Raw genomic sequence first — 25,028 nt, forward strand, 5'->3', positions numbered from 1 at the left:
TTGCCTATCATAAGAATAATATCGATCTAAACTTGAAACCCGCTTGTTAAATTGTCCGGTCTGGTCAATTCCAGGTGCTGATTGTGAATACATACAGTAACTTAATATATATGGTGCAGAATGTGAACAGTAAGGCCATACAAAAACATTATTCTGGTTCTTAGATAAACCAACTTAACTTAAAATGGTCAGCATGGCCTGCTTTTATTTCAAAAAAATCAAAAATCAGTCTCATTTAAACATACATTGTGCAAGAGCTAAATCTGCCTATTGCAGGTCTTTCTTTAAGCCTGAAATGTTTTCTAAATTAATTAATTAGACATTTATTAACATGAAAAGACCATAATCAACTCTCTATACCATCTATTTACTGGATTTTAATCTGATTCGCTGCTCAAGGCTCATTGATGATTTAATCCAAAAATGGATAATCAAGACTATTTTTTTTAAATCGTATCGGCTTTAGTAATGATGGTCGAGGTTGGGCCTAAATTTAAAATGCTAATATCTCGGTTCACAGTGGAGCAATTTGACTAAAATTTTCAGCATATTCCCTTTACATTATCTAGTTTGTAACTATTATAGTAAGAACTGCCAGCTCTTTATCGAATCTCCCATAATGTATCTTTTAAATAAAAACACAAAACTAAAAACCTCCCTCCTGCATCAGATTTTTGGGAAGGATTGTCTCAGAGCTGGTATAGTTTTTTTTGTATGGCCTCAATAACATGTGAAATTAATCTTATAATATACATCTATAATATATTTGGCACTGGACTTTCACTTGACTTTATAATTCTACAAATTTACAATAATATAAAAACAAGGATAGATATATTACAGAATTCATTCGGCATAACTTCAATAATCATCTACAATTTTAAAGCTTATAATTTCGAAATATTTTTTAAAAATAAATTAATATCTTGTGTATCTTGTCCATATTCCATTTTTCCTGATTCGAAATAAAAACGAAAGTTCCGAAACTATCAGGAACAATGGGATGAGGACAAATATAAATCTTACACTGCCTTTCCAGGAGTAAATTCCGAAATGTATACATATTTCAACAGCGTGTATGACCGAGGACAGCTCATTGATTGCATGCCCGGGGCCAGAAATATGAGAAAGGAAATTTTTTTAAAAAAGGCTTTTTATTCTAATTAAATAGGGAAAAAAAATCAATAGCAATAATTTCAAAAAACTTTATATGATTTCCCTTTTCGATTGGATACCCCCATGAAAAGGGTACCCCGAGTCATTGCCCCCTCTCTGCATGCTACTGGAACTTTTAGCCTATAAACATTTTCATCTGTCAAAATAAATATTGACAATTATTTTATGAAAATATAAAGACAACAAAAATAAATTAATCACAAATTATACAAAATAAATATCTATTAGAAATAATCTACATAAGATATGTATTTTAAATATTTGGATGGAATGAAGGAGAATAAATAAATAAAAACAACTAGTAATATCCACTAACAACAAATAAATAAACGCATACAAAATATTAAACTTTGGTTCTTACACATTCGTATTCTTCGTAGCAGTTCGTAGTTCGGCCACGACAGTTTTTGTATTTTAAATATTTGGATGGAATGAAGGAGAATAAATAAATAAAAACAACTAGTAATATCCACTAACAATAAATAAATAAACGCATATAAAATATTAAACAATATCTTAAAACAAAAAAAAAACTTTTGAAAAAGTAAGAAAATAGTGTGGAATGTGGCATTGGACGGCAATATACTTCTATAAGAGAAATGTACTAAGCACTTTTCGTAATTATGACTAATAAATATTAAAGGTCACTGGAAAAGCTTCATAAATTTTTTAAAAATATGTCAACATATCCTTTCCATAAATATAACACGATCCCAAATGTCAATCTTACCTTCCACAGGTAAATTTCAACAGGTAGATTTTCACCGTTCTCTGTGAGTAGTCATAATTTTCCACCAATAAACAATCCTTGGCGTCATTTTAGTCATTCTGCTCATATTCTAGTCTATACTTTTACAAGCAGACGGACTATAATGACGTCACGACTTGTGTATTGGCGGAAGGTTACGACTACTCACAGAGAACGACAGAAATCGATCACATTGAAATTTACCTGTGGCAGGTAACATAGACATTTGAGATCATGTTATACTTAGGGAAAGAATATGTTGACATAATTACTTGCATTATTTAAAATAATTATGGAGGTTTTCCGGGGATCGTTATATATAGATATAAATAAAACACTGAATGGACGACTGGAGGGAATAATAAAAATATCAATAAATTATGAAAAGACGATGATTAAATAATGCTCGTCTTAATCAATACTATCACAGTACTTATCTTAATAATTATACATATTATATACAATTCTAGTTTATGATTCTTATATACAAATAACCATCATGGCAGATAACACAAATATATCATAACCATCAGATAATACAAAAGAGATTCCTTCAAATAGTCATTCAATTAAAAAATTCAACAGATATTAGAATGGCTATACCAATATGATTTCTTTAAGGCAGCTGGTCGCCATTTGCGCTTTTCCAACAATATCTCAATTTTCAAGCCTAAATCCCAATTAACATGTATTTTAATGTTTTAATTAAGAAAATCAGAAATCCACATATCAACTGCAGATAATCTTCCCAGCTAGGGTTCAATTTAATAACATAAAGAGGCCCATCAAAAGATTTTATCCATCACTTATAGGTCTTACTGCCCTTGTCAGAGGTTGCCTAATGTTAGGACATTTTCAACACATCTTATCTTTGTAAATACTGAAACAAATTAAACCATTTTTGGACTGATATTTCTTTTAGAGATTTAACTTTTACAATATTGTAGTTGGCATGGGATTCAAAATTGCCCAAATGTACACAACAACTTGGGTATCATTTAGTTAGGCTGTTTTAGCAGGAGTTTCGATGTTTAATGGTTCTCTCTCCCTGCATTGGCTGAGAAAGTTCATCGTGATTTTCCGTCATGGTTTTTCCCTTGTCAGTGGTGCAGGATGGAGGGCCTGACAAGGACAGCTAGTCATTCAGATGGGACGAAGTAAACGGGGTCCTGTGTATACATTGGCATGCACATAAAAGATCCCTTGGCAGTTGGAATTCGATATAAAAGTAGGCCATAGTGCTGCTGCCCGGGCAAAATTTCAATCATTGCACACTGTATGGCATGTGTCAGTCTTCATTAGCCCATTTGCAGCAGAACAGTAGAACGTTAAACCCCATTTCATTTCATTTCCAACAAAGGCCTGAAACTAAACATTAAATACAGGAACTCCTGCTAAAACAACACAACTAAATGATACCTAAGTTGTAGTGGTAGATCAGTCCCTTTACTTCTTCTTTGTTTTTTATGAATTAGTCAGATTGTAACACTATAAAATAAAGCCCAGTTAATCTATCATTAAATATGCATCACCAATTCTGACAGTATCTGCGGATAGTTTTGTTCGATACTGAGAGTTGGTAAAGTCAGTGTCCTGTCGCCGTTAGGAACCGTAATAACTTGTAAAGTAGTCATACCGCCACCTCCGCCATTTCTACCATGTTCTAACGATAATTGTGGAAACAATTTGTCAGTGACATCTTCCACTAGATATGGATCATTACCAGATAATAATCCTTTCATATTACTTTTACATCTTACAACAGTTCTCGGCGTCTTCATTCTGTAAAAATAAACAAAATAGAAAGGGTGACAATCAACCAGATATCTGAAGGCTTATTTCACAAAGCTTCCTGAAAACGGCATAAATGTCTACCGCAGTGATTCACAACCAGTGTGCCATGGCACACAGGCAGGCGTGTTGCGAGATCTTTCTAATTGTGCCGCGAAATTTTGAATGGCACACTAAGTAAATTTATCTCTAAAGAAGCCAACAATTCGAAACACTGCAATAAAGTATGTTTATAGTTGTACTTTTCTTTATTTAGTTTGAGTCATTCTATGTGTCTATGACCAATCTGTGTCTACAGTTGTATGCTGTCTATGACTTGCCATGTTTTTATTTTGCAAAATTCAAATATTTTTCATATATATATTTAGCCAGGTGTGCAGCTATTTTTTCATGTGTTCCAAGGTGTGACGTTGGCAAAAAAAGGTTGAAAACCACTGGTCTACCGGGCAGGGCAGTGATGCAGAACGGACAGAGCTTAGTTGTTTGGAAAGGTATATGTAGGTGTGTGTGTGAAAAAAAATCCTTGTCAGTTGGAATTCAAAATAATGATAATTGCTTTGTCTCATCAGAGCACCACCACGCCACATCTAGATAGTCTAATTTAGCCCCACACTGACTTTCTAATGTAATACTAAGGCTCTAACAAGTGCTATGAATCTCTGTGTAGAAAAACGGATCGGCCAAAAGGTTGCTGACCTACTTAAAGGCCTCACCGATGATGATGATGATGATGATGATGATGATGATGAATATGGTCCACTATTTTCAATCATTTACTTGCAGTATTGTTAATAAAAACAACATAAAAAAATACAACATTTGATTTCCAGATACAGCCTTCAATAATAATCAGGGTCCTCACATGCCTATAATTAGCCGCCCTCCTAGAAGTGTCGCCCCTGGGCATATGCCACCCTCTGCCTCCCCCTATGTCAGGGCCCTCAATACAATAAATACTGACAATCTCATTAAAATTCAAATCTATATTTCGTGCGAGCGGCTTTTGACCCTATGACATCAAATATTGATTAATCAATCTGTGTTGATGTTTCTAGTGGTTTACCCACAACTTATCCCTCACTTCAGCCAAAACGCTGGTAATATAACAACTCTTCCAGATCCTTGTGCAGTAAAGACAAGTAAAACGAAATTTTGAACTATAAAAAACCAAACGAAATGAAATGAAATGGGGTTTAACGTCCTACTATTCTGCTCCGACTAAGCTAATGAAGACGGGCATATGCCATACAGTGTGCTATGAGGGAAATTTTGCCCGGACAGTGGCACTACGGCCTACTCTTATTTCAAATTCCAGCTGTCAAGGGATCTTTTACGTGCACGCCAATGTGTACACGGGACCTCAATTTTCCGTCCCATCCAAACGACTAGACAGCTGTCCTTGTCAGTCTTTCCGTCCTGCATCACCGACAAGGGGGAACCACGTCGGAGAAAACGAAAGGAAATAGGATCTGTGTTTTAATCAGATTGTAAATACAAACATACATCTGTAATCTCTTGATGATCTGAATTATTTATAATGTTATTGAAAACCTGAATGAGGACAAATTACTTTCTGTTTTCTTTACAAATTGATCCTTAAAAAAATACAAACTTGATCTTCTGCCTGTATTTAAGATATATTCAATCTATTCAGCTTGTTTTAACAGAAAAAATATATAAAACATTTTAGGACATTACCTGGGTCGTTTATGTGATTTAGGATTTGGTTTCTTATTCTGGCTGACACTATCAAATAGACGAAACAATAAAGCAGTATCAGCCACCGAAACCTTCTGATCAGGTAAACGTGAAGTCTTCTTCGATTCTTGATCCGTTGGTGGAGTCACAGGTCGAACTTCTACAATAAAAAAATTAAATTAGAATGAATGAATGGGGTTTAATGTCCTCCTTGTTCTGCACCTATATCGAGCTAATTAAGACAGGCAGACACCATGTAGTGTGCTTAAATGACGCCACAGGAACTAGACGCTGCCAAACCCTCTGTCCTGCATCCCTGACAAGGAGAGAGAGAGACAGAGAGAGAAACTAGGTCATGTCAGGACTAACACATGGTTCAATTTAATTTCAATAATTCTCTTGCGTGTAGGGGGTCTAGCAGTGGGAGGAAACCGGGGGACTCAGAGAAAACCCACGAGGTTGGAGAGACCAACCTACTCCTTGTCACGTACAACCGGGGAATTGAAATCATGCCAGTTGACTCAATGACAGATACAACACGTACACACTAACCATTCAGCCATCCAATCCCCCGGGACTTGAAGCAAACTTTTGATAGATAAATTAATTTAAATATGTATTTAGACCAAAATTTATCATCAAATCACAAAGTTTGTGACACCCTTTAATACTATATGAGACATTTAATTTTTTTATACAGATTCAGTCAGTTAAACATCCATTATGTAAGAGCTAAATCTGCCTATTGCAGGTCTTTCTTTAGGCCTGAAATGTTATATAAACTATTAATTAGACATTAATTAACTTATCCAGACCATAAATCAACTCTCGATGTCAACGCTAGCCTGCGATATTTGTTGGATTGTGATTCGATTTGCTGCATAACTTTCCTTCTCGATTTAACGATGTCAACGCTAGCCAGCGATATTTGTTGGATTGTGATCCGATTTGCTACATAATTTTCCTTCTCGATTTAAAGATTAAATGGATAATCGAGATTTTTGTCGTACCGACTTTAGTAATGATGACCGAGACTATGCGAAAAATTTCGATCGCTTATTTCTGGGTTCATAGTGGATCAATTTGACTGAAATTTTCAGCAAATTGCCTTTACATTATCTAGTTTTTAACTATTATAGTGAGAACTGCCAACTCATTATTTAATCTCCCATAATGTATCTTTAAAGTAGCTAAGTCTCTAACCCATTATCATCCAAAATATTCAACATTGAAAAGACAAATTATTCATCAATTTAAATCAACATTGATCTTACCAGGAAAAGATGGGCTTCTGGTATCCATTATTTAAGACAAAATAACCATTTTACCATTGGTACACGAATCATGTACCATAATGCGTTTCAGCATCATTTGTAATAAGGGACTTGAAAAACGAGGCTATGCATATTCCACAAGTCAAGTCAAATGGTGACGCCATATTCTTATCTGGAGAGCATGTGCAATAAATACTATCGGTGTAGACTGCAATAACCAGGTGTTAGAGATTGCCATAAATGATTTGAAATCAGAGTAAAAACAGAAACGAATGAATGTAAATCAGTTTATATACATTCATATTATATAATCATATGCGTTGCAACCCATCTGTGTCAATTTCTCGGTGTCAAATGTTAGCGATTTAGCTCCTTTAAACATAATCCATGTGATCATAACCTCATTGTACCAGATAATTACACACTTCATGCTATATTGAATACTAAATAGAGGTGTTATATTGGTCTATATCGTGATAGACTATATTGAATACTAAATAGAGGTGTTATATTGGTCTATATCGTGATAGACTATATTGAATACTAAATAGAGGTGTTACATTGGTCTATATCGTGATAGACTATATTGAATACTAAATAGAGGTGTTATATTGGTCTATATCGTGATAGACTATATTGAATACTAAATAGAGGTGTTATATTGGTCTATATCGTGATAGACTATATTGAATACTAAATAGAGGTGTTATATTGGTCTATAACATGTTAAGACTATATTGAATACTAAATAGAGGTGTTACATTTGTCTATAACATGTTAAGACTATATTGAATACTAAATAGAGGTGTTACATTGGTCTATATCGTGATAGACTATATTGAATACTAAATAGAGGTGTTACATTGGTCTATAACATGTTAAGACTATATTGAATACTAAATAGAGGTGTTATATTGGTCTATAACGTGCTAGATTATATCGAATACTAAATAGACGTGTTAAATTTGTCTATATCGGGCTAAACTATATTGAATAGTAGTAGTGTTATATTAGTCTATATCGTGTTAGATTATATTGAATATTGAATAGTAGTAGTGTTATATTAGTCTATATCGCATTAGACTATATTGAATACTGAATTGGGGTGTTGCATTAGTCTATATTTGGCTAGATTATATTGAATAGGCCTACTGAATAGCATACTCCTCGCAATGTTTTTTTTGATTAGACCTAATGAATCCCACTCAAACTCTGGCATACTCAGCGCAAATTTCTGTCCCAAATTATATGGTTAATAGTCCGATCAACAACCAGTACATAACGACGTAACAAAATCGATTGGGATTAACCAGAGCTCTAAATATGTTACCATAAATTTTTAAATAGGTCACCCCGGTCAAGTCATGGAAATTCCCTATATTTTTGCTCCGGAGATTTGATTGGACGATGAGAATAGACACACTGTCAAAGACTCAAGTTTTCAGTCTCAATACAGCAACGGCTAAGGAAGGAAATTGTGAGGCCATTGCTTCATGGATATGGCTGAATAGTAGTGTTTTGTTATTCTATATTGCTACACTATGGTTTGATAATCTGTACATTACATATCTAATTTGCATATTAAATAGCTTAGATATATTTCTATTGTCACACATGAATAAAAGGCTGAAGAGGATTATAGGCTCGGTCAATAAACTGTAAACACACTTTGTGTTTGTTTTTTTTGCCTAATGAAGAACATGGATTATTGCCATAACTCAACCAACTACGATCAGTATCATCGGTGAAGTGTCAAAAGGCTGTATCTCTGGAAATTTGTCAAATACACTTTTTTGCATTTTTAAAATCTCCCAATTAATATACACATTTCTGTCTAAGCTGTGTATCTCTATACGCCAATTAGAACTGTTCTGGGTATCACGTGTCCAAATGTTGTATCTTGATTTGCCGAAATTTTGGAATGCAAAAGGTTCTATTTCTTAATCTTTAGAAATTCTTAGATACACCCTTTTGACACTTCACCGACAGTATAATGTTGTCCTGTATACGCTCCATGAATGTTTTTCAGGGAGTCCAGTATTTTTTCTAGTAAGATTGGATATCTCTACTTTCCATATATACCAAAATTGCCATAATTTTATTGGAAATAACCACCTGATAAATACTTTTCTGGGAACCTATCTTTAACTGATGACTTTGATCTATTAGTAACAAAACAAAACATTACTGCCTGGGACTAAGCACTAAAATCAATCCAATATTACCCAATCAAATTACTAAAATTTGGATTTTTTCTTAGTTAAAATTTCGTGAAACAGGCCCCTGATTACAAACAATTTTAACTGAATAAGACACATCTGATCTATTAGTGTTGTATATTTATAACAGTTATTTGTTGCTTAGTCAACGATATCAACGTTACAGTGATACCCTATGTGAAATCAAAATAATCACTATATAGTACTGCGACCCCCCCCCGCCCCTAACACTCCTAAACTCAAAAGTACTACAAAACTGCGCTGACATAAACTGGAAGTGGCCGCTACAAAATTATCATAGAAATGTCTAAAAACATAAATATTCTATGCCTTAAAAAAACAACCTTCTTTGTCAATATTTTTTTAAAATTGTTATAATAATAATAGCTGGATAATTCAGCTTGACTTGCTGTCTGGTTTCTTTGTGAAATTACAAAAAAAAAATATGTTATTTTTTTTCTCTCTGGAATTTCATTGTGTATTTGTATGCTGCCTAGAAAAGGTATTTCAATTCAATAAAATTTATCTCATTTGATACTCCTAGTTACACTTTAGACACCCAGATTTTTTCTATATGAATGGTGTTTATGAGAGGTCCGATTTTATTTCTACAGAAAGGTGTGTAAATCTATATAAGTATAGCGCTACTAATGACAGGTTTTATTATACTTATATCTATATATCACCATTATTATACTTCTCATAAAAGAATCTAGCATTATCATAAAACGTATTCCCTGGAAAGGTCAAAATTATTAATATTAATACAGTTTTACGATCACTACATTTTTTTTTATTAAAGAACAATTCGCATTGAATGTAAAGAGTCTGAACGATTTGCTTATAATAAATACTTGAATATACTGTGTATTTGTACATGTTTTTTTGTTGTGCGTAGAAATAAAAAGCTTATATATTTATCAAGTCACTTTATATGAGTATATTAAAGACCTTTCTATTTATTAAGAAGATCTAAGAACTAGATCCACCTATAACATTTATGATTTAACACTTCAAGAGAAAGCTGTAAGAAAAATGGGATTTTAAATCCACTTAATACAAATCAGATCCACCCAAAACATTTAACACTTTGAGAGAAAGCTCTAACAAAATTCCACTCGATACAAATCAGATCCACCCAAAGCATTTAACACTTTAAGAGAAAGATTTAAGAAAAATATCCACTCGATACAAACCAAATTCACCCAAAACATTTAAGAAATTCACCATATAATAAAAGAGAAGCGTTCATTCATAATCAAATCCCAACCGATTGAAGACTGGTTGTATTCAACCATCATACAACCCCTCCCATCCCACTCGAGTATGCACGACCATGTTAGTCAAGACTTACTCATTGATAGGAACGAAATAAAATGGGGTTTAATGTTCTGCTCCGACTCGGCTAATGAACAGTGTGCTAATGCTATGAGGGAAATTTTGCCCAGGCAGCAGCGGTATAGTCTACTCTTATATCGAATTTCAACTGCCAAAGGATCTTTTACAACATCAATTTTTCATCCCACCAGAATGACTATATACTGTCCCTTGCCTGGCCCTCTGTCCTGCACCACTGACAAGGGGGAGTGATCCTGGAAAATCACAATTTCGTTTCGTTTTTATAGTTCAAAATATAGTTACTTGTCTTTACTACACTTGGATCTGGAAGTGTTGTTATTTAACTCGTGTTCTGCTTGAAATGAGGGTTCAGCCAATCAAATGATCTGTCGAATCAAGAGTTTGACATTTTTTTTGCGGAACTGTGGGTAGACATTAGCAGCAATAGAAATCAAAACAAAGCAAAAGTAGATAAAAAATACATGGCGGTCGCTAATTGGTTAATCGAATGACTGACGTAATCGGGTCAAATGTCGGTTGCTTGGTACCTGACGTCATAGAACGTGAACTCCCACTATAACTTGTTAGATCTACATGTAGTGTAGGCCATCGAAAGTATAAAAAACGTAACAAAATATAGATCTATATTTTAATTAGATTGGTAAAATCACAATGAACTTTCTCGACCAATGCAAGGATCGAACACCAGACCTTCAGGTTAGTTCAAAAACATTTTACTAATAGCCACTGCGACTCTTATCCCTTGAATAGGATTTATTTCTTAATTAATATATTGTGGCATATTTAATCACATTCAGTTACTAATTAGTTTCACAGATCAACTGATTTGAACTGATCTGGACTAGAAAAAATCTAGAGAGAGAGAGATGGGGTTTAACGTCCACTCAACACAAAACTAGGTCATTTTGGGACTAACATATGGTTCAATTTTATTTCAATAATTCACTTGTGCGTAGCGGTCTTTACCAGTGGGAGGAAACCAGAGGACCTGGAGAAAACCTGCAAGGTTGAACAGGCGACCCTACTCCTCGTCACATACAACCGGGGAATCGAAACCATGCCAGTTGACTCAAATGACAGACCTTATGATACAACACACACACACTAACCATTCGGCCACTCAACCCTCCTTCAAGTAAGTAGAGTAACTTGTTATTGTTGTTCCTGGTGTTTAACATCCACTTCCACCAAGGGAGAGAGGGTATCACAGACTAGTTGTTCCTGGTGTTTGACATCCACTTCCACCGAGGGTGAGGGGGTATCGTATCACAGACTAGTTGTTTCAGGTGTTTAACATCCACTTCCACCGAGGGCGAGGGGGTATCACAGACTAGTTGTTCCAGGTGTTTAACATCCACTTCCACCGAGGGTGAGGGGGTATCACAGACCAGTTGTTCCTGGTGTTTGACATCCACTTCCACCGAGGGTGAGGGGGTATCACAGACTAGTTGTTCCTGGTGTTTAACATCCACTTCCACCGAGGGTGAGGGGGTATCACAGACTAGTTGTTCCTGGTGTCTAACATCCACTTCCACCGAGGGTGAGGGGGTATCACAGACTAGTTGTTCCTGGTGTCTAACATCCACTTCCACCGAGGGCGAGGGGGTATCACAGACTAGTTGTCTTATCTTTATTATCTAGGTGCATGCACAGGGGTCTTTCCTGTGGGAGGAAATTGGAGTACCCGGATTAAACCCACAAGGGTTGAAACAGTGCCACCATCTCCAAGCCACATACGCTCACACTCTAGACCATTAGGCCATTCCATCCCCCCAATACAGTAATATATGTGTACGGCAATAATACAAAAAAAACATATAGAACGACGTTTCGACAAGTATTCTCTTATCGTTTTCAAGTACAAATGGTAATGAATTGTGTTGTGTTTTTTAATGTGCTCAATTGCTAAATGCCACTCAAGGATTATATTCAGCAATAATACAGACAAACAATAACAAAGATGAAGCCATGCAGAACAATAACAAGATGAAAGGGAAGATACATTGTATATATATAGAGGATTAGTGATGCAATGGCAATCAGGTGACATTCATGTGATCATCTAATGTTTACTGTATACAGATAATAGTTTCAGGTATTAAACAGGTAAAAATAATCAATACCTGTTGCTTAATCAATATTAATAAGATAAAACACATAGAATACAGGTAGTACAGTATACATGACTAGAGATATATATCTATTCATATTACCTCTAATGATGGCTATATGAGAGAGAGAGAGAGAGAGAGAGAGAGAGAGGGGGGGTTTAACGTCCACTTGTCCCAAACTATTTCATTTCGGGACTAACATATGGTTCTATTATAGGGTTTGTGCATAAGGGTCTTTAACAGTGGGAGGGAACCGGAGGACCCAGAGAAAACCCACCAGGTTGGACAAGCGACCCTACTCCTTGTCACGTACAACAGGGGGAATCAAAACCACACCAGTTGACTGAATGAAAGACCTTATGATACAGTGCGCACGCTCTTACCATTCAGCCATCCAACCCCCCATGATGGCTATGGTGAAATTCAAGAAGGGGTTATGTGGCCAAATGGTTTAACATATGCACTTTAGATCATAAGGTTGGTAATTGAGTCAAATGGCTTACTTTCATACACACACTTGTACGTGACAAGGAGTAAGGTTGCCTGTTTCCTTGTGCAGTACTAAAGATTCCTTCATGTAAGTGAATTATAGATAAAAAAAACTGAACATATCTCTCTCTCTCTCTCTCTCTCTCTCTCTCTCTCTCTCAAATCTTTTGTTTGTTGTTTTGGATGCTGTTCAAGTAGAGCGAAAAATATGAATACCTTACCTGTAACATCTTCTCCCGTATCTTTAATAGATAAAGGTGGTAAAATAGGAAATATACTGCCAGGTGATACTTGATGGGGAATGTTGGGTTGCTGCCAGAATGATTGGGGTAAGGCTCTCAATTTCATTGGTAAAGGTTCTGTAAGATAATAAGAAAAATCACTTAAAGATATCTTCAGGGTTAATAAGAGGGAGAGAGGGAGATGTGTTAGTCACGAAATGACTTAGTTTGTGTCGAGTGGACGTTGAACTCCATCTCTCTTTTTCTCTCTCTCAAAATTGAACCAGATGTTATTCCCAAAATGAACTAATTTGTGTCGAGTGGATGTTAACCCTTTCTCTGTCTGTTATTAACTCCATTTAAAATTTTTGTGAATAAGTAAAATAAAATTCATAAAACCATAAGAGAGAGAGATGGGGTTTAAAGTCCACTCGACACAAACTAGGTCATTTCGGGACTAACACATGGTCCAATTTTATTTCAATAACTTGCTTTAGCAGTGGGAGGAAACAGGAGGACTCGGAGAAAACCCACGAGGTTGGGGAGGCGACCCTACTCCTTGTCACGTACAACCGGGGAATCAAAACGATGCCAGTTGACTCAATGACAGACCTTATGCTACAACGCGCATGCACTAACCATTCGACCACCCCGCCCCCCATTAAAACATAAGACATCTAATCCTATTGGATCTATCAGTATTACCACCAAGATTCACTTACACTACTATTAAAGATACATTTATGGGAGATTAGATAACGAGTTGGTAGTTCTCACTATGATAGTTAAAAACTAGATAATGTAAAGGCAATTTGCTGAAAATTTTAGTAAAATTGATCCACTCTGAACCAAAATTTTAGTGATTGAATTTTACGGCCTAGCCTAGATCATCATTACTACAGTCGGTACGATTAAAAAGAAAGTCTTGGTTATCCATTTCATGATTAAATCATAAAGGAAAGTTGAGCAGCAAATAGGATCCTAATCCAGTAAATATATCGCGGGCTAGCGTTGACATCTAGAGTTGATTATGGTCTGGATAAGTTGACTATGGTCTTGTCATGTTAATTAATGTCTAATTAATAATTTATATAACATTTCCAGGCCTAAAGAAAGACCTGCAATAGGCAGATTTAGCTCTTGCATAATGTATGTTTAAGCTTTATGTCATATTATATGTTTTTATGTCATATTATATGTTTTTATTTATATCATATTTTATGTTTTTGTACTATGAATTGAGATTTTTTTATGCTGTAATGCGTATAATAAAGAAATAAATATTATATTATTATTTACATGTATTAATTAGTCAAAAAAAATCTAAACCTGCCCTTTGAAGGTACCCCTGTCCAATACCCAGCCCACCAGTCAATTTAATATACCTCATATACTGAAGGAAATTCCCTAGATGAACTGGAATATCAAGCGAAAAAAGAAGTTAATTCCACTTGTCAGTATTCTGTTCCGACCTCTCTACAATATTATTGATTTTCATGTTGTATTGTTCTCAGATCAGATACACAGCTCAATGTCAAGTTCATCACCTTGATCGTATATTTCATCAATCAATCAACTAATACCTGCTTTATAATATCAATACGATGGACATTGGATCGTCTTTGATATTGAGGGAGCCACCTTGGCTAAGTGGGTAAGAGAGAGAGAGAGAGAAATGGCGTTTAACGTCCACTCGACACAAACTAGGTCATTTCGGTTTAATTTTATTTCAATAATTCGCTTGCGCGTAGGGGTCTTTAGCATTGGGAGGAAACTGCAGGACCCAGAGAAAACCCACGAGGTTGGACAGGCGACCCTACTCCTTGTCACGTACGACCGGGGATTCGAAACCACACCAGTTGACTCAATGACAGGCCTTTAAATACAGCACACACGTGCTAACCATTCGACCATCCAACCCCCCAAGTGGGTAAGACACTGGCACGCTAGCCCGGAGGTCGGGTGTTCGATCACTACATTGGCCGAGAAAGTTCATCATGATTTTCCGACGTGGTTTCCCCTTGTCAGGGCCTGACAAGGACAGCTGACTAGTTATTCGGATGTGCGAAAAAAACGAGATCCTATGTATACATTGTCAAACACATAAAAGATCCCTTGGCAGTTAGAATTTGATAGTGCCACTGCCCAGGCAATATTACTCTCATATTACACTGTATGGCGTACGCCCGTCTTTATGAGCACAGTCGGAGCAGAACAGTAGGACGTTAAACCCCATTTCATTACATTTACTGTGATATTGAGGGCCTATTAAAAGTTATTCTACTGATGATCTATTAAAACTCATTGACATTTTCAGGACCTAAAGTCATTGAGATTGAGGGCCTTTTAAAAGTCACTGACATTGAGGTCCTATAAAATATTATTTATTTACTTTGTCCTCAGTGGTCTAACTTGGGTCTAACAGTAGAGAGAGAGAGAGAGAGAGAGAGAGAGAGAGAGAGTTTAATGTCCACTAGATACAAACTAGTTCATTTCGGGACTAACATATGGTTCAATTTTATTTCAATAATTCGCTTGCGCGTAGGGGTCTTTAGCAGTGGAAGGAAATCAGAGGACCAGGAGAAAGCCAAGGAGGTTGGGTCTAACAGTAACACATGAGCTTTAGATTAAAAGGTCTGTCATTGAGTCTACTCGTCTAGTGGTATGGTTTCGGTCCCAAGCTTGTAGCCTATGCGATAAGGAATAGGGTTGCCGGCCCACCCTCATGGATTTTCTCTGGGTCTTCCAATTTCTTTGTACAGTTAAAGACCCCTACACACAATGAATTATTGAAATAAAATTGAACCACATGTTAGTCCCAAAATGAACTAATTTGTGTAAAGTAGAGGTTAAACTCTGTCTCTCTATTGTAACGGGTGGTATTTGCAGGGTTGTCAAGTAAGAAGTGCCTAGTTGTCCGAATGGGGCAAAAAGCCATGGTCCACCCCTACAAGAATAATTGTTCCAATATTAGCTGGAATTTGATGAAACTTGAAAGGTAGCCTCCCAGGCCTCTCTCTGGGCAAAACTGACCTCCTCGCTTTGTGACCAAAGTAAACAATTAACCATGTTTAAATTCGTTTTCATCTGAAATCATGTACCTGAGAAAATGCCAGACATGTTTTAATAATATCAATAAAAAACATAAATCAGAGCCGGAAAAAATGTCAGGCTTCGAAGGTTTTGTGTTTGACATTGTCAGTGACAGGTGCCGTTTTTCCAGTCCTGGGCCACATGTAGGGTGACCCACCATAAATAAATATCTCCATATATCTCGACAATTACGCCACAATATTTATATATATGCAAGCCTCAAATCAGTTTCACACAATTATAGTCACTAAATAAACGATCATGTTGTACTTAATAAGCTATGACCATTAATCACGTATAAATAATAGACTGAAAACTGGTTCCAAGAGTCGTCCATAACATCCAGACACTTTTGAGTAAAAGATAGGTCACGTGCCCTTGTTTTGAAATTAGTCTCGCTTAACCAGTCTATCAACCATTTCTACATCCGGGATAATCAAGACTACTTTTTTACGAAACATAACAGAAAGCTAGAACAAGAAATTGAATTTAGAAATAAGCACGTTAGGTAGCTCAACAATCGTTTTAAGAAGCTTGTAAAAGTAAAATGAAACTACTGCTAGTATCATGTTCCTGTCTAACCCGAGTGATTCAGAGATATTATTTGTACTAAACCAAAAGATACCGCTCTTAACGGTACAGTTAATGATAAAGCGATTTAAAAAATGAAACGAACGTAATTTCTAAATCTGCTGTAATAATCAAGAAGCTTAATTTTACTGCTATTCAAAATCGTCAACAATAAATTTTTTTACAGCTGTAATAGTTGATAGATTTGTAGAGAATTGCACGTGCCATGGCTATTTATAGTATCATACTGTCAGAAAGTTGGTCTCGGCACGGCGAATGTGCACGCTTCAGTGGTAGTCTCGAACTGTCAGCGGTGGACTGTATTTCTGTAGAGTGCATGGGTCACCCTACCACATGTCCAGGTCTCGAGTTAAAAATTTACTCAAAATTGTTCGCCTTATTTAGACTAAAATATAGCCCTTTCCTTTATAAAACTTTTGTTGTTTTAATGTATCAAATAAATAGTTGCTGACAGTATTGGCAACCTACATGACAGATTAAATGTTTTAGAGAATTATTGTAAGCAATGGAATGTGTCTGTAAACGTAGAAAAGTCAAATATTGTTGTATTCAAGAATGGGGGTGTGTTATCAAGAAAAGAAAAGTGTTTTTTTTTCATGGGGTCAGAAATTGAAGCTGTGTCTCACTATAAATATTTAGGAATCAATTTCTCCAGCAGATTAAAATGGAATTTATGTTGCACAAATCTTGCTCAACAAGCTTTAAAAGCACTTAATGTAATAAAGAAATGTCTAACTAAATATGGGATTAGGAATCGTAAAGCAGGTTTTAAATTGTTTAATTCCATGATATTCTATATTATCCTTTTTTTTTCTTCTGCTTTTAAAACAATTTTTTAAATTATTAAATGATAAAAAAACTATTTCCTATATAGTACAAATGGATATATAAAATAGTACATGAAGGAGCAAAATGAGTAAAAGGTACCGATTCTGCCTGGGCGAGTTTGAGTTACTACGTCCGATGTAAATAACCCCCATGCATTCGAGGCCGTATGATATGACATCACAAGTAGACCTACATGTATAAAGCCCGTGAACTTAAAGATCAGTCATCTTGTATAGTTAAGGATGGGTTCCCGCGTACAAACTTGGTGATTTAATGGTATATATGGACTAAAAACATATTCAAACTAATTAATTTGTCATAACTTTGCTTCAAATCCTTCTCAAACATTGTATTTGCGAAGGAATGTCCTGCTATAAAAATTCGATCAAACCAGGTCATGTTTACGTCACGTGACTTACCTCTCTTGGAAGTCAGAGGAGAATTCATTGCATACATAAGACGATGCTGTCTTTAATTGCTTACTATTTATTACAAATATCGAATCCTAATTAAATTCTCGGATTATCCACTACCCGCGTCTTTTTCCGTCATTTTTATCTCAGGAAGTGTTGCACGTCTAACTCTTCATAAAGTTTATCAACTTGTACATCAAGCGCTCAATGTTCGCGTGTGACCTTTGACATCACACATGCAGAAATTCCTAATCGTCGGGCTGTTGATTAGGGAAACCCTTACATTTTTGTCCTGTATACACTCTATGAGTGTTTTTCGGGGAATCCAGTATTTTTCTAGTAAGATTGGATATCTCTACTTTCCATATATACCAAAATTACCATACTTTTATTGGAAATAACCACCCGATAAATACTTTTCTGGGAACCCATCTTTAAAAGAAGGCTTTTGCGTTACCGCTGTGATTGGGCCCCATTGGGGTCATGTCCTTGTTCTTATGTTATATCAAATGTGTACATAAATGTAGCACGAAATAAACGCCCTATATTATTTGATCAATATTTCCTATACTTATAACTGTATCATGTGATATACAATTAAAAACACTGTGGGCCTACAATAAATCCTTTATCATTATATCACTGCTTGACTACATCATAATATTTATAATCCATTATTTGCTGTTAATCCTATTGGTTGAGTTATTTTTAACAGATTAAATATCCGATATAAATATAGTAATTATATCATACTATTACTTATCTACTTATATTACAACAATAAATTAAAGGACCCCAAAAAATTGATTTAAATAGAATCCGGATTTTTAATTTTGTTAAAGTTCCACTTGTCTTTAAAGGAAAATGGAAACTGCCTGTCTTTGATTCTTTTTAAAAGAAAAGTTCTTTGATTATTGATGATATTGATGTTTTATAGCGAGTTATATAGTTTAACATTTTTTAAAGATCTGCTTGTCTTTAAAGGAAACATAAGTTCACTCATTGCTATTTTTTAAAAAGGGGGGTTGGATGGCTTAATGGTTAACACATGCGCGTTGTATCACAAGGTCTGTCATTGAGTCAACTGGCAGGGTTTTGATTCCCTGGTTGTACGTGACAAGGAGTAGGGTCCAACCTTGTGGGTTTTCTCCGGGTGCTCGGGTTTCCTCCCACTGCTAAAGACATAGTTTGTGTCGAGTGGACGTTACAACCCATTTCTCTATCTCTATTTTTTATTATTTAATCATAATACATTTAGTTTGCAGAAAGAGTGGGTTTTTTGACATACTTAAGTAGTTGATCCATTAATATGTATTCAGATTGATTATTACACAGGCATTATGTAAGAGCTAAATCTGCCTATTGGGACTTAATTTTTATATATATAATTAATTAATCAACTCTCGATGCCATCAGATGGCTCCAATTGTAAGTAGATTAGAACTGTTCGGCCATTTGATGATTTAATTTAAAAATGGAGAAGCAAGGCTGAGACTCGAATGACAGTAGTACCCTCAATGCACACGTCTTGCCAAAACTACAACCATTGATAACTTAGATCAGAATAAGTAATTTGAATGGAATTTTCAATATATTCATTTTGCATTATCTATATTTGAACTATTTATAGCAAGAATGGTTACATGTAGCTCTTCATCTAAATCTTACCTAATGCTTCTTTAAATTATCGCCTGTAAATTAAAATTCTAACAACTAATTGAATGTTTCTAATAGATAGAGAGAAATCGGGTTTAACATCCACTCAACACAAACTAGATCATTTCGGGACTAACATATGGTTCAATTTTATTTCAATAATTCGCTTGCGAGTAGGGGTCTTTAGCAGTGGAAGGAAACCAGAGGACCCGGAGAAAACCCACGAGGTTAGACAGGCGATACTACTCGTCACGTAAAACCGGGGAATCGAAACCTCTCTAGTTGATTCAATGACAGACCTTATGATACAGTACGCATGTGCTAACCATTCGACCCCCCCCCCGTTTCTAATAGATATTTCTTGCATTTATTAAAATAGCAATCTGATTAAAACACAGATCCTATTTCGTTTCGTTTTTTATAGTTCAAAATTTCGTTTTACTTGTCTTCACTACACTAGGATCTGGAAGAGTTGTTATATAACCTGTGTTCTGATTCATGTGAGGGATTGGCCAATGAAACAGTCTGTTCCGGTGAGTTTTACTTGTCTTTACTACAATAGGCTCTGGAAGAGTTGTTATATAACAGGCGTTCTAGTTGATGTGAGGTATTAGCCAGTGAAACGATCTGTTGCAGCGAATTCTTTGCATGCGATGCATGGAACTGTGGGTATCCTACTAGAAACATCAATGCTGATTGGTTAAACAAATGTCTGATGTCATAGGGTCAAAAGCCGCACGTGTGTTCCCTGACAGACCTCCCACTACAACTGGTCAGATCTTCATGTAGTAGAGGCCATCGAAAGTATAAAAAAACGAAACGAAATATAGATTTGTATTTTAATCAGATTGAGTTAAAAGGATATCAAGTTCTTGTTACATTTGGGGTCAAGGGGCGTGATTTTGATCCCACATATGTGACAAGGTCAAGGAGTAGGGTTTCCCCAGAGTCTGGATCCTCCGGTTCCCTACCACTGCTAAAGACCCCTAAGCACAATCAAATTATTGATAAAAACTGGTACCCTGTGTTAGTTCTGAATAATTTTGACCTGGACACAAGTACACAAAGCATTCTCAGACTTAATCAAGAATTTACTCAAAATTGTTTGCCTTATTTTAACTAAAACAAAGCCCTTTATAAAACTTTTGTTGTTTTAATTTAATGTATCAAATACATCAATAAGAAACTATGTGCAAATTTTTGTTTTTCTGGATCAAAGATATTTCTCATAAACAGTGATTGAAAGTTGAGTAAATTCTTAACTTAAATCTGAGAATGCTTTGTGAAACCAGGGCTCTGCTTCTCGAAATCTTAACTCATGATAAAATCCAAATTTTAGTAGATACTTCATTTTTGATTGGCTAAGCACTATTTTGCGATTTAAACTCAATCAAAAATGAGCAACATTTTTTACTATACTGTAGCAAGTATGGAGAAATATGCCAAGCCCATTTATACCCAACCTTCTCTGCAAATCCTAAGATTTCCTACAATTTTCTTAATCTCTTTAACCCACCAAAATTGATTGCCAAGGCAGTGGTTTTATATGTGTTTTGGGCTTTTGATAAGAGAGCCAAATCAAATTTGGTGGCAACTATATCTAACTGAAACCCCTTTAATATACATGTAGTTTACTGTTTGTATGAATGTACTGAGTTGTCTATGTAATATGTATTATTAATATATGACTATGTCTAAGTGTATATGTATGCATGCTGTCCATAATGGATGTTTTGATGCAATAAACATCTTATTTTATCTTATCAAATCTTACTGACCTCTTTTTGGTTTAACTTTAGGAGGTGTTACTGTTTGTTCACGCTTTCTTAAATTCTCTCTGGACGGAAATAATGCTGTTTTTTTCTTCTTGATTTTGGAATTTGAGACAATTTCTTGAGCATGATGTTCGAAACCTGGTGGCCGCACATAAGTTGGTCCACTAGCCGTACTACTACACGGTGATGCTATATTTTCATAGTCATGATCATGTTCTGTCGCATAATTTGACACAGCTGAAGGGTTTCGGGATGAATCACTACAAGGGCTGGGGCTACCATGATCATTTTCACTTTTTTCAACTTTTGATCGTGGACTAGATTTCAAATTTCCTAGATCGAGACTGATTCTGGGGCTTGGTGTCTTTTCCATAGAAACATTATTTTCTTCTTCATCACTTTCACTAGAGCTAATTGACATTGCCAGGGGGCATGATGGTGCCCTTTTACCCCCTGTTAATTTTGGTCTCGAAGGAGGCTGTGGTAGAAAGTTTCCAGGCATCATTTTATTTTAATTATATTCCAATAGTAAGTAATTCTTCATAATAATCATTGTGAAATACACAATTTTCGATCAAAATCTGAATTTAAGAAAACAACAAAACATGCACTAAAATTAATAACAGTTAATTAACACTTCTAAATCAACAGAACTTCAATAGATAATTCACTTGCTTGGAGGTTTCCCAACTGTGTAGGTAGATTCTATTTGATGAGTCACTGACATAAACACAAGATGCTGAGTGCGGCTAATAAGTTATAAGTCCACGAACAATTCGTTAATTCCTTCCGAGAAACCAAACTATATTCCTATATACTTTAAACAAACTGTTAAGCTTATAGTCTTGATCAGGTTACAAGCATGAACTTGCACGATCACTAGTTCCATAAGACAGAATAAAGGTCTTTCTTTACCGTTGACCGCTCGTAGTAGGCCTATATTATGACTGTCACTGTTGTGGCTAGCAGACGAAATGTTTTGTTTAAAAAACGAACGTACGTTCCATTTTTTATGGCTTTGCAATCATTCGAAATCGAAATAAATTAAACGCAAATATATGGGTATTACATTACATAGTATACATGTATCACCAAAGCCAGGTACAGTTAGTATTAATAGCATATATATCAAGGCAAAAACAGGTGCTTTTCGTTCTTCCAAATCGCCTTGTTGATCGTGTTGATACAACAACTGTGTCACTAAGCAAGCCTAAACTTGAAGTAACGGAATTGTTAATTGGCTCAGAGTGAAGAACAGTGCCCGATTGGCTTAGTCATTTCTATTTTTAGAAATACATTCCGCTACTTGCGTTTTGTTGACTTTGTTCGTGGATATTTGAATTTTGATGGCATGAAGCGAAATAAGCACGTGCTTAGGGTACCATGAAAAGTTCCGGGTTTACCACGGTGCACATAAACCACTGATCGATATAGATCAGCGATATGCGCATTGAACCCGATCCTACAATCGCCTAATTGAAAATAAAATGGGGTTTACCGTTTACGTCCTACACTTTTACTGTATAAAACAACCGGGATAATGATAAAGTCAGTAGAGAGAGAGAGAGAGAGAGAGAGAGAGAGAGAAATGGGGTTTAACGTTCACTCAACACAAACTAGGTCATTTCGGGACGAACATATGGTTTAATTTTATTTCAATAATTCGCTTGCGAGTAGGGGTCTTTAGCAGTGGGAGGAAACCGGAGGACCCGGAGAAAACCCACGAGGTTGGACAGGCGACCCTACTCCTTGTCACGTACAACCGGGGATTCGAAATCACGCCAGTTAACTCAATGACATGCCTTATGATACAGCGCGCAGCGCGCACAAAGTCAGAAGACGGACATACGCCATGCAGCGCGTATGCTTTATATATGAGTGAAATTTTGCCCACACACTGGCTTTTCCGCTTTTCAAGTGTCAATGGGTTTTTTTTGCCGGTTTTTTTACGCGCACTCCAATGTGTAGGGTCTCGGTTTTTATCGTCCCATATGAAGGACTACGCGTCGTTTTTTGCCAGGTCCTGCCCTACTGGCAAAGGGAAATCAAGTTGGAAATCCGAAGGAACTTCTTTGGGGTAGGGGTTGAGGGGTGTTTGGGGTATAAGCTTTGGGTTTAAAATTTATTTTTTGGGGGGGGGGGGCAAGAACTTTCATTTTGGATGACAAACACCATTATGGCTCCAAATTAGCCTGAAATGGTATCTTGCTGTTTTGGTATTTTTAAAAAAAAATATGTAGGTCTATAAAAGCAATTTCTAAATCGATTAAACATCACCAACTGTAAGTCTACAAAATTAAAACCTTTCCAAACAGCAACGGGCATCGATCGTTATTTGCTTCATCAGTTTTTCAGGAATCGATCATTATTTGTTTCATCAATTTTTCAGGAATCGTAATTTCTACAAATTGACCAATGGATTAAAATCTGAAACATTTAAAATCAAAGTCACTCTTGATAGTCGTTCTGATTAGTTATTTGCGCGATATTTTTTCGGGCATTATCATTATTTGTTTCGGCGCTCACTATAATAGGCCGCGGTTCCATGGATTTTAAACAAGGTTTTTTTTGGGGGCATCATAATCATTTGCTTTGTCATTTGTTCGAGTACTTAAATTTCTGGTGTCAGATGAATGCAGCTGCAACAGTCGGATTCGGTGCCGGATAATATCTTTGACACTGTCATAAGTCCTGATATACCCGATTAACAACATCAATTAACTCTAAGCTCACTCATTAATCTACTACTAAATAATAAACTTAGTAATGTTTTTTTGTTTTTTTTTAGATCAGCACCAACTTGATGATACTTGATGTTGATTTTAAAGGGACTATCCCTTATTTGAACAGAGTCTCAAAAATAAAAGTCTGAGTATACGTATGAAATTTAAACGCCAAAATATAGAGAAATGGTGTGTTTACCGTATCTCAAAATTTCAGCTCAAAATATTGAGTCATTTCCAGGTGACAAATGACGGGTTTCAGTTATTTGAAAACTTATCACAAATATTGAGTTAGTTGCTCGGCATTTAGGTAAAGGATTTTAAGGGATTTTAAAACAAAATTAAACAGTTTTATTCTCCAAAAAATTATGCGGATTAGCCCTTTAAAAAAAAATCTTTCCTAATTTTGTTAGGGTCTTGAAAATGCCCCCATTACCAACAAAATCATAAAATGAGACAACCTTTTATGAACTATTCGGACGACTTCGCTGCTGTGGGCGTATGTTTCGTTTCCTGGCCACCTATATTTTATATGCATTGTAGTCTTGAACATCCATCATCATTATGTTTTCACACACTTTCTGCCTTTCATCTCGCTCTAGTCGTGAGCCTGGAGGTTTGATAGAAGCCTCATATAAGTGGAATAGCACCACTTCATCAAAATCTAGCGACGGTCTGATGGATTGGGTGGTCAGAATTCAGGTGGTCAAAGAGTGGTAATATATCAGTTGCAAAGCGACAGAAATACGACTATATTAGAACTGTTTTAAAGGGCTAATCTCGGTTATATTTTGGAGAATGAAACTGCTTAATTATGTGTTAAAAGCCCTTAAAATCCACTGCCTTGGGGCCGAGCAACTAAC

General features: G+C 35.8%; 1 protein-coding gene across 1 annotated transcript; it reads right to left on the reverse strand.

Annotated features, from left to right (window-relative positions):
• Positions 1-2,158: 2,158 nt before the first annotated feature.
• On the reverse strand, positions 2,159-22,589 carry LOC126826999 (uncharacterized). Its single transcript, XM_050556160.2, has 4 exons — positions 21,446-22,589; positions 13,087-13,224; positions 5,414-5,573; positions 2,159-3,706 (listed from the first exon to the last, which is right to left on the reverse strand). Exons 1-4 carry the CDS (start codon positions 21,945-21,947, stop codon positions 3,442-3,444), a joined length of 1,065 nt encoding a protein of 354 aa, XP_050412117.1. The 5' UTR covers positions 21,948-22,589; the 3' UTR covers positions 2,159-3,441.
• Between the last annotated feature and the right edge of the window lie 2,439 nt (positions 22,590-25,028).

The sequence above is a fragment of the Patella vulgata genome, chromosome 7 (genome assembly GCF_932274485.2).
Source record: "Patella vulgata chromosome 7, xgPatVulg1.2, whole genome shotgun sequence".
NCBI lineage: Eukaryota > Metazoa > Mollusca > Gastropoda > Patellidae > Patella > Patella vulgata.